The 13,813-nt window shown below is 43.4% G+C and overlaps 1 protein-coding gene across 4 annotated transcripts in view; it reads left to right on the top strand.

Annotated features, from left to right (window-relative positions):
• COLQ (collagen like tail subunit of asymmetric acetylcholinesterase) overlaps positions 1 to 13,813 on the top strand; it is a 42,992-nt gene that overhangs the window by 22,776 nt on the left and 6,403 nt on the right. For 3 of the 4 annotated variants that reach the window (XR_014556834.1, XM_083705993.1, XM_083705991.1), the window contains exons 7-14: positions 1,570 to 1,632; positions 4,219 to 4,245; positions 5,347 to 5,391; positions 6,729 to 6,764; positions 7,688 to 7,768; positions 10,429 to 10,525; positions 12,139 to 12,278; positions 13,656 to 13,775. Coding sequence is in view for 3 of the 4 variants with exons in the window: in XM_083705993.1 (XP_083562119.1) it covers positions 1,570 to 1,632; positions 4,219 to 4,245; positions 5,347 to 5,391; positions 6,729 to 6,764; positions 7,688 to 7,768; positions 10,429 to 10,525; positions 12,139 to 12,278; positions 13,656 to 13,775 (609 nt within the window). In the remaining variant the exon portion in view is untranslated. Of the gene's footprint in view, positions 1 to 1,569; positions 1,633 to 4,218; positions 4,246 to 5,346; positions 5,392 to 6,728; positions 6,765 to 7,687; positions 7,769 to 10,428; positions 10,526 to 12,138; positions 12,279 to 13,655; positions 13,780 to 13,813 lie in introns of all 4 variants that reach the window. The other variant, XM_083705992.1, reaches the window with a different exon arrangement.

The following is a 13,813-nucleotide window of genomic DNA, read 5'->3' as shown; positions in this document are numbered from 1 at the left end:
GCCCCCTGGAGTTGGCTCCTATGCTTGGCTATAAGCCAGCATGATTACAGTATCTTAACAAGCACTTAGCCTACTAGATTTGATGATGATGACGATGATGCTCCCCACCCCCAAATCACCTGCTTCCTCATTTTTCGGATGATCACTGGACAGCAGAAAATGTACGTGGCTAGAGAGATTTCTGCAAACCTGTTTGCAGACACAAATGACTACCAGCCCACATATATATATATAATTTATATATATAATTTTTATATATAATTTTTATTAAATTTTCTGTTTTACAATTGAAAATACTCATTTAAACATCCTTAAAATATCAGTGACTACCCTTCTTCTCTTTCCATGGTTCATTTTGCATACCATCAATCCATGCATATTTTACAAAAATACTAAACCATTCGGTATTTTATTATTGCATCCACCAAAACTTATTTACACTGCTGAATTTATCTTAATGCTGCCAACGTTTTCAGGTGTACACATCCCCTCCCCCCATATATTCACATTTTGCATGCGAAACTGGGTAGACCGGTAGCCAAAACTGACAGCCCAAGTGGACTTTTGCAGCTGATACTGTAAATCAGAGAGACTAAGCTGGCCCAATCCAAGAGGCAGTACAGGCAACTGCTGGGGGCACCTGAATGCAATAGGTGCTGGGATGCTCTTGGGAAACCCCAAGTACCTTGGGACCGCAGGGTCTGAGGCTGGGAGTGAACAACAGTCTCTACCCACCCCCCCTTGCTGCTTTATTAAATGGATCTCCTTCTCATTGCTCAGTTCACTATGGAGCAGGAGAAAGGGGCTGCAGTTTATTTTTTTATATATATAATATTTTTTATTGATTTTTAACATAAATAAACAATTTTAATCCAATTTTTCACAAATTCCATACTTTTGGACATCCTTCAACTTCTCTGACAATCATCCATATTTAACTCTTGCTTACACATTTCTTCTGTTCTCTATTGCCATTAGTCCCCCCTCCAATCATCCATTTTTCATTTAACAATATACCTTAGTTTTTACAGTGCTTCTTAAAACCCCACTAGCGTTGTTTGTACTTCACATGTGTTTTTCAGATATTCCACAAATTTCCCCCAGTCCTCGATGAACTTTTGGTCTCGAAGATATCTAATTTTCCCTGTTAACATGTCCAGTTCTGCATAGTCTGTTAGTTTCATCCTCCATTCCTCTTTCGTCCGTATTTCCTCTTGTTTCTATAAAGGGGCAGCAGTTTAATAACACTAATAATTTAGGAAGGGCAGCAAAGTAGACACCCCCTTAGAGTAGCAATATAAATTGAGCCAGAAGTGTTGTGCAGTCGCTTGCGGGTTTCATTGTAGTGCTGGTAAATGGCCATCTGTTGCAGGAGATGATATTAAGAGACAACGCATTGCTTTACAATTTAGTCTGAATTAGCTGTATGAAACTTCATGTTGTTTTTGCTGCTTAGACTGTGGTTTGTTTCTGCTCTCTCTGATTCAGAACCAGAACAGTCTGCGTTCCAGTTACTGACCCCTTTCTGCAGCCACCATGAATAACTCCTTTTTATTGTGACCCCTCTAGGGTGAAAAGGGAGATTTGGGTTTGATGGGATTGCCAGGTACAAGAGGACCAACGGGCTTTAAGGTTTGTTTCACCCAGCTGCTATGTCGTCCCCATCTGGCTGCTTACAGCTGCTTCCTTGGTAACAAAGTGCTTGTGTATATTGTTTGAAGATAGCAGCAATGTTCGTGGGGAGAAGGAATAATAGGGAAAAACAGGCAGTGGCGTAGCGTGGGGGGTGCAGGGGGGCCTGGCCGCACCGGGCGCAACATCTGGGGGTTAGGGAAATCCACGGGTTAGGGGGCGCAAATCCATGGGTTAGGGGGCGCAAATTACTTGCCTTGCCCCGGGTGCTGATAACCCACGCTACGCCACTGAAAACAGGATTTCCCCATAGCAATAAGGAAAAATCAAAAGATTTTGTCAGCATGCTGGTTTTCTGCTTTATTCTTAATCAAATACCTTATTACAATCTAATATAAGGGGGGGGGGAAAGTAATTTAAAAGCAAAATCCATGTAACATGGGCCTCAAGACCCCAGGGCTTTTAATTTCAGCTGGAACTCAGCAAAACTCAGTTCACGCACCTCTCAGGTGGGCACCATTGCCATTTATAAGGGAACAAGGGAGGTGTTCATGGTGAGTTCCGGCACCTTTTTCTCTAGAAAAATAGCACTGTTGTACACTATATTTGTATTAGCACCATCATCCAAATCCAAACAAAATTTTAAAAAAATCCTTCCAGTAGCACCTTAGAGACCAACTAAATTTGTTATTGGTATGAGCTTTCATGTGCATGCTTGGTATCTGAAGAAGTGTGCATGCACACGAAAGCTCAGACCATTAACAAACATAGTTGGTCTCTAAGGTGCTACTGGAAGGAATTTTTTTATTTTGTTTCAACTACAGCAGACCAACATGGCTACCTACCTGTATCCAAATCCAGACAGTTAGAATTCCCTCCACTTCCCTCCTACCACCCTCATGTAAAGGATGGTATGTGTAACCTTGGTCCAAGAATGGGATGAGTTGACTCCCCTTTCCGCTGCGCCCAACTTTTTATGTCTAGGGTGCTGGTTTTTCTTTTGGGTTTTCGAAACAACAGCATGATGTTCAGTACCAAAAAGGCAGCTCTTTGACATTTAAAAACTTCCAAGTTAGTGGTTCCGAAGCAGCTGAAATATTTGCTAAAGGAGATGGCTTTATCTTCTTGTTTTGATAGATGGGCTGTACTGATGGAGTACTAGTCATTTGGAGCATGACCACAAATCACAGTCCTGCAAAACATCCCACATTAATTTATAGGCGCCGTGCCAAATTGTGAATTGTGCTTGTGCAACACAACTCGAATTTTTCCCTGTTCATTGGATGTCTTGCGGTGGGTGCAGGACCATGAAATCCCTCTATATTATCATACTAAAAGTGCATAGGCATAAGACATTAGCAACTTCATGTTTAGCAGAAGATGAATTGATTACAAAGTGACAAAACTAGAGTACTGTCTATAGCCAAAGGCGATTTAAGAAGAGAAAAGAACCTTTGTTTAAGCATCATTTGTATCCAAAGCAGATACATATTGAGGCTATATCCAGCGGCATAGCGTGGGTTGTCAGCACCCGGGGCAAGGGAAGTAATTTGCGCCCTCTAACCCCTAACCTGCCGCCGCTGCCAGCTTCTTCTTGCTGCTGCCTGGGCTGGGGTATTTACGGTAAGGTAGCCACAGCGGCAGCGGCGGGTCCGTGTCAGGTGATCTGAGGCGAGTTGCCGCTGGCGCTGCCGCCCAAACGACGCCGCTTGCCCGGAGGAGGAGGAGGGCAGAGAGGCGAGGAAAATGCAACATGGCCCAGCAGCTGCAGCGGCGGCGGGGCTGTGAGGAGGGGCTGCCTGGCGCGCCCTCCGCGGCCAGCGCTGAGAGCCGCTGCCTGCCGGACGCCTTCAGCCCGGACGCGCGCACAGCTCATCGGTTCCGTGAGACATGGGGCTCTGCTAAAGCCTGCGCCCGAGGCTCTTCGGCGACTCCGGAGGCAGCGAGCGCGCCCCCCCCAGATGTTGCGCCCGGTGCGGCCGGCCCCCCCTGCACCCCCCACGCTACGCCACTGGCTATATCTCTTTAACGTTGATTTATTTATTTAATTGCTTGACAAATGGTATACCACTTAATCATTAAAAACCACTAAGTGGCCTAGGTATTTACATTACGCAATTGCAGCTATAATTTCTTTAAGAAAATCTTAAATATCCATGGGAGTTGCTACAGAAGAGTTGGGTCTAAGCTGAAGTACAGTCAAAGTAAACGTCAGAGAGAGACTTGCCTTTGCTAGATAAGAGGAAACAGCTGAAGAAAATGGCTTAAGGCATTTTACCACAGAGACTGCTTTCAATTATATTATTATACTGAGAATTATAATGGCTTTCTGCTGCTGTTTTAATTTCCAAAGCAATTTCTAACAAGGCTAGCATGCTTTCTGTACCAGATTTATTTGTTTGTCATGTCTGTCTCCAGGCTGAGGCTTAAATGCTCATATTTGTGATTTTCTTCCAACGGCTACAAAGGAAAAGGTTGCTGCAACTTATTACGGATTGCTTTTCCAGCCTGATTTTAAATTCCATATGTTACTATGATGTAATCAATTACAAGCATGTAAATACCTGCCCTTTTATCTTCTTCTAGGGTTACCCTGGAAGCAGAGGAGAAAAGGTTCGTCATGCAAAAAACTCTTAGTTAATTGCTGAAAAGCATTGCGACCTATGTTCCTCAGGCCTCCCAAAATGTGATGCTTTGGTATGTTAGTAATGACAGGATCGAGGGACGCGGGTGGCGCTGTGGGTTAAACCACAGAGCCTAGGACTTGCCAATCAAAAAGTCGACGGTTCGAATCCCCGCGGCGGGGTGAGCTCCCATTTGGAAGAACCAATTAAGGCCACTTTATGATGTGCATTCCCCACCTATTAGGAATAGTATCAAGAAATTGGTTATATGTTCTCATACAGCCACAGATTAATAGCCACCGATAGGCCCTTCAAGTAGCCTTAGCAGCAAAAGAGAAAGTTTACATATTTGGCCAGGAATCATCTGGACAATCATGCACACGTCAGCAGGCAAAGTCCTGGGAATACAGTACATTGCTTTCTTCTTCTGTTTTCCTCTCAGTTCTCCCCCCCACACACACACACACACTTTGTCCTGTCCACTCATCCCCTTTAGTTCATTTCATTTGTTAATGCATAGAAAAGGCGTAGGCAGATGTGACGTAAGGCTCTGCCTTCCCCACAACCTACATTTTTAAAAATTCCATTTCTGAAAATAATTTGTACATATTCAAGTGTCGACACACAGCCAGCTTTCTGTAATCAGGAATGCTACGTAGGGAGGGTTGGGGGAGGAGTGGGTCAAAGCACAGGTTGGGGGTTAGTACCTGCTGCGGACACTGTCCCTGCCTGCGTGTCTCATTTGTCCACACATTAATGAAAAGGGTTTTAAAACAAACAAAGGGTACCCATGCTGAATGTTGGTACAATCTACATTAGCTCAGAAATTGGCCTAATTTCAGGTAACGGCCCACTAGCTGAAGATCAGTAAATGACATTTAACTTGAAAGTCGTTGTGTTCATTACATCGCCTAGAGTGTACTGAGGATGGTAATTGTGGGGGACCAAGAATCTAACAAGTGTTCTGTATACCGAACAACTTCATTTTGATGGGCTTCTGTGTTTAATTCTACATTCAGCGCTGAAAGAAAACATCGGTTTTTGAAACGCCGTGTTCTATAGCTATTATCTCCTGTATGGTTTTCCACAGGGAACTCCCGGAGAGAAGGGCGACAAAGGCAGCAAAGGAGACAAGGTAAAATTACCTTAATAGAGCACCTAATTCGTGTTGAACGTAGTTTGATTTGTGGTTGCATTCATAGCATAGTTGTATGAGGATGGAGATTATAGATGCAGACTTCGTTTAACTTCCGTACGCAATCAGCTATGCTCATTGCCAATACAACAACACAAATCTATTTGGTTGAAGGTCTGGTGAACTACAGCCCTTATCTGTGAAGTCAGAATTGGTCGGAAATATCTGCAATGGTCTATGACCTCGTATTTTCCAAATGACATCATTTTTTTAAAAAAATTATACATTTGCTGTATTTATTTACTTACTTACTGATACTTAGGGACGCGGGTGGCGCTGTGGGTTAAACCACAGAGCCTAGGACTTGCCGATCAGAAGGTCGGCGGTTCGAATCCCCGTAACGGGGTGAACTCCCATTGCTCGGTCCCTGCTCCTGCCAACCTAGCAGTTCGAAAGCACGTCATGTGCAAGTAGATAAATAGGTAGCGCTCCAGCGGGAAGGTAAACGGCATTTCCGTGTGCTGCTCTGGTTCGCCAGAAGCCGCTTAGTCATGCTGGCCACATGACCCGGAAGCTGTCTGCGGACAGACGCCGGCTCCCTCGGCCTATAGAGCGAGATGAGCGCGCAACCCCAGAGTCGGTCACGACTGGACCTAATGGTCAGGGGTCCCTTTACCTTTACTGATACTTACTACTTGCATTTATACCATACTTTTCCTCCGAGAAGCTCTAGGTGGTTCTCTTCCTCCCCATTTTATCCTCACAACAACCCTGTGTGGTAGGCTGGTTCAGGGACTGTGGGCCCAATGGGAGCTCCATGGCCAAGTGGAGATTGGAACCCTGGTCTCCCAGGTCCTACCTAGTCCAACACTTTTTAATTACTATTTAATTGAATTTATATACCGCCCTATATTCGGAGGTGTCAGGGCGGTTCACAAAATCAAAAATATAAAACCACAAATAGATAATCAAAATAAAAACAACAACCCAATAACACTCCTCCCCCAAACCCCACATTTTAACAGAGTAATCACTACACCTCATTATAAAATAATACATTATTTTACTAATAGTGCTTTATACATTTGTTTTAAATGGTTTGTATCTTTTGCTTATTATATGCATCCATCTTGGGCTTCTATGCAAGGTAAAAAAAAACCCACAACACATAAGTAATAGTTTTTTCTGGTGACTTATTTTTATTTTCTAATTGCAACCACCATCATCATCAAACTGAATCAGTGACTCGCATTCTTTCTTATTGTGTTTATACGAAACTCAAAGCGATTCGTTAGAAAACAATTTAACTTGTGTCTTTCCCAACATTTTTCTTGCAGGGACACATAGGTTTCCCTGGAATGCTGGGGCAGAAGGTATGTCTATAGGAAGCAAGAAATTCTCAGGCTGTCCACCTGCTTGGCTTATGTTGGCATTAATATTTGGGAAGCCTTTAAAAAGTGCAATCCTTCATAGATTTACTCAGAAGTAACTCCCACTTAGGGACGCGGGTGGCGCTGTGGCTTAAACCACAGAGCCTAGGACTTGCCGATCAGAAGGACGGCGGTTCGAATCCCTGCAACGGGGTGAGCTCCCATTGCTCGGTCCCTGCTCCTGCCAACCCAGCAGTTCAAAAGCACGTCAAAGTGCAAGTAGATAAATAGGTACCGCTCCGGTGGAAAGGTAAACGGCATTTCCGTGCGCTGCTCTGGTTCGCCAGAAGTGGCTTAGTCATTCTGGCCACATGACCCAGAAGCTGTACACCGGCTCCCTCGGCCAGTAAAGCGAGATGAGTGCCGCAACCCCAGAGTCAGCCATGACTGGATCTTGTGGTCAGGGGTCCCTTTACCTTTACCTACTCCCACTTAACTTTCTGGTATACTTTCTGTGCACACTTATGAGGGGATAAGCCCCGTTTCACTCAGAGGAACTTACACCTCAAAACATACACATTGCACTGTCAAGACTGCTGAGTGAAATGTATTCTGCATGAGGTTTATGCTGCCTGGATCTGTGAATATGTGTGGGGTAAACTATGTCTTAGGGACAGATTCAGCCCTTTGATGAATTCCATCTGGGCTCCCTGAGGAGGTGTGGATTTGAAAGACAGAAAGCCTACTGGATCAATTTTTACGTTTGAAGGGACAGATCCGGCAAGCTGTCAGCTGCCTGGTCCACCCTTTCAAAGCTCTTCCTTCTCAGGCGGGTGGGAAGCTGCCCAGGGCTGGGCTATAAATAATAACCAAGTAAATATATTTGTGCTAAAGCTCTTCTCTTTGTCCTGTCCATCCCCATTAAGGGAGAAATGGGCCCAAAAGGGGAATCTGGTTCATCCGGACACAGAGGTCCAACTGGAAGACCAGGGAAAAGAGGCAAACAAGTAGGAATCCTGTACTTTAACCTGTTTCTGAAATTTTTTAACTCTGGACTCTGTCTCAGCAAGGGATGAGGGATTAATTTGGTTCATTTGGCATGTCTAATTCACATTTTCTGAAACAGTACTCAGACTTCAACACAGTCATCTCTCAAAAAATCTCCACATTTTGCAATGGAGTGCTCTAGCTGAGCGATGGATACCAAAATGCATATTATACAGCTAAGCATGCATATAATATGTGTATGTTAGTGGAAATAGCAAACAAAAATGCATTATACCTGGGAAAATTGGTTGGCAAAAATGAGGATATTAGGAAACATTACATAGGAAAAAATTGTATATTAGGGGAAATCAGCACTAAAATGCTGGTTAATTCTTTAGACTTTTTTTTTAAAGATCACATGCAGATGTGGAAATGTAGGAAACTGAACTTAAGAGTGTAAAAATGAAACAATGGCACTGGCAGCATTAAGGTAAATTCATCAGTGTAAATAAGCTTTGATGGATGCAATAATAGAATACTGAATGGTATAGTTTTTGTAAAATATGCAGGGATTTATGATATGTAAAATGAACCATGGGAAGAGGTGAAGGGAAGTTATAGATATCTTAAAGATGTAAAATGAGCATTTTAAATTGTAAAACAGAATATTTAATAAAAATATATATAAAAATAAAATAAAAATGAGACAGTGGGTGAAACCAAAATTGACTAAGGATTTGCCTATCCTTAGCTTAGACTACGTTTTTGGATGAATTATAGTTATAATTGGATCTTCTGAACGTCCTATTTAAAAAAAGCAGACCAGATTTATTGTCACTTGTATTAAATGCCATGCAAAGGAACAAAGATATCTGATTATGATTCATAATAGGGCATAATATCACCGAGAAAGGAGGAAATGGGGAATATAAGTCAGTTCAGAACAGATAAAGACTGCTTCATCCAGAAATATGGCAGATGACAAAACACTGATATTAAAGAGTGAAAAGCAGTGATGCTTAAAGGTGGACCATGGAATTATGTCAGGTCAAGGAGCTAACACATCTCTATGCCCTAGAATATTGCATTAATCTCTTGGTACAGTACAGCACTGTTGCTTCAAGAAATTGTAGAATGTAAAATGATCTGCAGTCAGAAATAATGCATCTAGAAGGGAAAATGTAATAGATCTAACTTGGTTATACCATCATTAATTCAAGGAGCAGTGACTATATCTATGTAGTCCTGGTTCACACAATATTTTTATATAATACTTTATATAAACTTATTCAGTATAGAAAGAGTCTCTTAGTAAGAGCTACAAAATAAATAAAGCAGTATATTTTGCTTGAAAAACTTTTATTGATGGAGGAGTGGACATCCTGTAGGCATCTGGTCTGATGTTCTTACAAGTGTGGGTGTCTTCTAGAAAACATAATTGTTTGTGAGACGATCACTTTCTTTGATGTCCGCTAGCACAAAAACCTTTGCGGACGCTTTCAGCAAGAAAAACCAAGCCCAGCATGGCAATAACTAGAAAATGTTACATGTGCTTTTCTTAAGGGTGTAGCTGAATACAAATAGGCTTGCCGGTTTGTTCCCGTTGATTCTGTTACAGGCCTACAATTTCCTAAAGTCCAAATGTTGTTTTGAAAAACCGAGTGCCGTGTGTACATAGCTGTTTGTAATAAGAGGGGCCACTTTTCACCTACTCAGTCATTTCCTTTCTCCAGAGCCAGCTGACAACTCCATATAAAATGCCTGCAGTGGCAGCTAAATTAAGAAGGTGTTACTTCCCCTTCCATTCTGAGATCCATCTTGCTTAGCTCATTTGACTCCTTCAGGTTCATGAGGAGTCTTCTCAGGCTCGCGTCATTCAGTTACAGTTACGCCAAGGCTGGCCTGTGCAACTCTGCCGGTTTCAACCTTACAAGTGCCACACTGTGGTGATGATGATCATAAACAACATTTTTTGGTCTACAGAAATTCACAGTAAAATGCTGGTGAATTTTATGAGGGGGGTGGAATGTAAATTGTGGATAATTGAACTTAAGGTTGGAAAAGCGAGAAACCAGGGGGAAAACCCAATATTGATAGATTTGCCCATCCCTACTCTTGAAGAAATTTCCTCACAATTTTTCTCTCTGAAAATTTGGTGTAGTCCTAGTACAGTGGAACCTCGGTTGTTGAACGCATCCGTAATTGAATGTTTTGTCTTTCGAATGCTGAAAACCCAGAAATAACTGCTCCGGCTTTCAAATGATTTTCGGAAGCTGAACATGCCATGCGACTTTCCCTATTGCATTTAGGCTTCTGTATTGAGTTTTCGGTTTTCGAACGATTCGGAAGTCAAACTGTCTTCCGGAATGGATTACGTTTGAAAACCAAGGTTCCACTGTAATAAGCCATTCTGAAATGTGCAGAACTGGGAAAATTATGGGATTGTTCAGTAATATTTTATATATTATTTTATATATTTTTGTTGGGGAAATGCATGGATTTGCCATAATATGTATAAGGTCCTGCACATTTAATTTGCAATTTTGGCATTTTGATCTTTTCTGTGTAGTTGAAGGGCATGCTGTTTCGACCCATGAAGCCGTAGGATTTGTGCTACAACAAAGTACATTAGCTTGTTAGGGAATGTTATAAAGAAACAGTCCTTTCTTTTATATACTAGGGACAAAGGGGAGACATAGGACCTCCTGGTGCCTCAGGCCCACCTGGAAGACCTGGCCCCCCTGGTCAGCCTGGTCCACCAGGCCCTTTGGCAACAGGTAAGGCAGACCTTTCAAAATGGCCGCTCGTTCCCTTCCCCCCTTCAATTGAATCATATTGAGTTGCCCCACAAGGCGTCCACAAGGTTTCTGCCGAACCACTAGCTGAGGGGGGAATCACACATTTTTAAGATAAGGTTTAAGGGTGGGGTTGGGCTTTTCCTGCACTATGATTGGACTTCTTTTGCTCTCAACTACCCCTTGCACCCTGAAATAAGGGCCCTTCTAGACTGGTGTCATATGAGCCAACTCCTAGGGGCCGAGGTCCCTTTGCCCCCACAATAAAATATTTGAGGTGGCTGCCCCCCCAGCTGATGGGCATTGTCATTCAAAGGGTGTGTGTGTACCATGTCGTGTGATTGATTATGCAGGATGAGGCTTCCTGTCCCCGTCCCCAATATTTTATTTAAGTTTGCACCCCTGACTGGTGGTGTTTTGTGGGTGTATTTTGCAGCAATCCATACGCCACCAGTGTCCTGAAAGAAAGAAACATCCCATTTTTTCTCATGAGAGGACGGTGGCCATTTTGGGCAGTGTGGTCTCCCATGATGCTCCAAAATGGGCATTTGCGGAGCTCTGCCCCCAAAAGTGGTCCCCCCCAGGGGGGAATTGTGGTGCAAAATAATGTGAGACCTCGGTGCCCAAAATGGCCGCCATCCTCTCACAAGAAAAAATCAGAAAGATGGTGTTCCAGTTGTTGCCTTTGATGTGTTGGTGGGAATGGACATGCCATTGATTCAACAATAATAGTGAATAAGAGGTGGATTTAAACTGGGTCATCTACATACACTTCGGCTTCATTAGTTGCTCTGCGATGCTTCCAGGTGGTTTCCATGTTATTACCACCTGGAGAGGTGCATCACAGAACAATTAAAGTGGGACAAAAAATAAACTGGAACTTTTGTGGTTTGAAAAGTTTGAGGATTTCAGCAGTAAGTTATGGAACAGAACTTGGAAATGAAGCAGTATGCCCACCCTGAAACTTTTGCAGATACAAATAGTATTGAAAGTGGGCTCATGTTGAACTGCCCCAAATACCACCTTGAGCATAAATAATAGTTCCTCTGCAAACCTTCTGCTGAGATCCAAAATAGTTACCCACTCACTCACAAAGCCTGGTCTTTTGTTAAAAGGCAATGATAACAGTGCTTCCAGCTGGGGGTTTAATTTGCAAGTGGGTCATTGCTAAAGGGTTTGAGTGTGTGTGCGTTACTTATTGGATTTCCCCTGGAAAGGGCAGAAGGATCAGTCTGAAGTTAACGTGGAGGGGGTTTAATGGGTTGGCATTTAAATGCCAATGACTCAACTTGCATGCATGAAGAGCACAGATTCCACAATAAACATCCATCTGGAAACATCCCAAGTTAAAGACCAATTTAATAACCCATGGAAATCAAACAATGATGGCCAACAATATACAACCACCCCCGAAGTTGGAAGGCCAATAATATTTGACAAGTGTTTATACAAGCCCCCAAAGAAGCTTACAGGAGTCAAAGACAGCTTTTCAATATGAGACATTTAGCTGACAGGCAGGGACTCAATTTTCCCTTTTCAGTATGTCTTTATCTATTTCAGCAACTACCTTGCGTGTCAAATCTGATGTTTTCTAGGGCAACTAACAATGGGGACAAAAGGAGAGAGAGGACTTCCTGGACCTCCAGGAAAATGTCTCTGCAACGCTCCGCAAAATGGGAATATCCCACCCTATGATGAGCCACTGTTTGGACAGCCTTATTCAAAGGTTCCTGCAGTAAGTGAGGTTGATAGGAGTTGATATGGGCATACTGTGTTAATGGATCCAGACCGCTGGCATGAAGTAGCCGCTTTGGTCCACTTGATCTGGGCTGCTGTGGGTTTGTCAGTGCAGACAATACAGAGCTAGATGGATCAATGGTCTGATTCAGTATCAGCAGTGGCGTAGCGTTGGGGGTGCAGGGGGGGCCGGCCGCACCGGGCGCAACATCTGGGGGTTAGGGTTAGGGGGCGCAAATCCAAGGGTTAGGGGGCACAAATCCATGGGTTAGGGGGTGCAAATTACTTGCCTTGCCCCGGGTGCTGACAACCCACGCTACGCCACTGGGTATCGGGCAGATCCCATGTTCCTTAACTTACGGGCAACTGTGGAATGGTGCCTGTGATGTGACTATGATGCAACCTGCAACCACAACTACCTCCTTCCCCTGTCAATTCTGGAGTTACCGGTAAACAATTTAAAACAATTGATTGCATAAGTTACCTCTTCGTTTGTCTCAAACTTTGGAGGTTGTTTTCTCTCACCTTCTAGACATGGAGCACATCTTTCCCTCGTTCTTTTTCTTGAAGACTATTCTACCTACAGAAAAGAGTCTCTATTTTCACTTGCATGAGGATGGGCAGATAGCAACACTGGTTACGTATTAGGCTAGGCCTAGGAAATCAGACAAAACTTCCATCATCCCTAACATTATTCCTGTGCTGGTAGGGGCAGATGGGAGCCGGAGTTCAGGGACATGTGGAGGACAATTCATTCCCCACCCCCTGGTTTTCATTATTAGTGGAGTGTGTTCATAGTACAGTGGTGCCCCGCAAGACGAACGCCTCGCAAGACGAAAAACCCGCTAGACGAAAGGGTTTTCCGTTTTGGAGGCGCTTCGCAAAACGAATTTCCCTATGGGGTTGCTTCGCAAGACGAAAAAAGTCTTGCATCCCCCCCGCGGGTTTTTTTCCGCTTTTTTCGCCCCTTTCTTAAGCCGCTAAGCCGCTTATCAGCTGTTCCGCTGATAAGCCGCTTAACAGCTGGTCGCTGGAAGCCGCTTGACAGCTGTAGCGTTAATCCGCTAAGCTGTCAATGGGCTTGCTTCGCAAGACGAAAAAACTGCTAGACGAAGAGAATCGCGGAACGGATTATTTTCGTCTTGCGAGGCACCACTGTATAGGGTTCCTGGTCCCTTGATTAGAGCAAACAGTACATTCCGTTTAATTACAAGTGGTTTTTTGAGGTCAATGGGGAAGGTTTCAGATAATGCAAACCCTTCAGATTTGGAACTGGTCTCTAAATTTCCATCGCCACTTAGTATTCTCTCCTACAGTAGGTGTTGCGGCAGCCTTGTGTCTTCTCTGACTCCTACTTTTTATTTCTCTTTTCCAGATTTTTGTAGTGAATAATCAGGAAGAACTGGACAGGTTAAACACAGAAAATGCCCTAGCATTTCGTAGAGATCAAAGATCTTTGTACTTCAAAGATGCTTTTGGATGGCTTCCGATTCAGGTAGGTAGGTAAATAAATGATAAATAGTGCAAGTGTTG

This window comes from Podarcis gaigeae (assembly GCF_964106915.1).
Source record: "Podarcis gaigeae genome assembly, chromosome: 12".
Taxonomy (NCBI): domain Eukaryota; kingdom Metazoa; phylum Chordata; class Lepidosauria; order Squamata; family Lacertidae; genus Podarcis; species Podarcis gaigeae.
The sequence above is the reverse complement of the archived record's forward strand: the minus strand, read 5'-3'. Positions and strand labels throughout refer to the sequence as shown.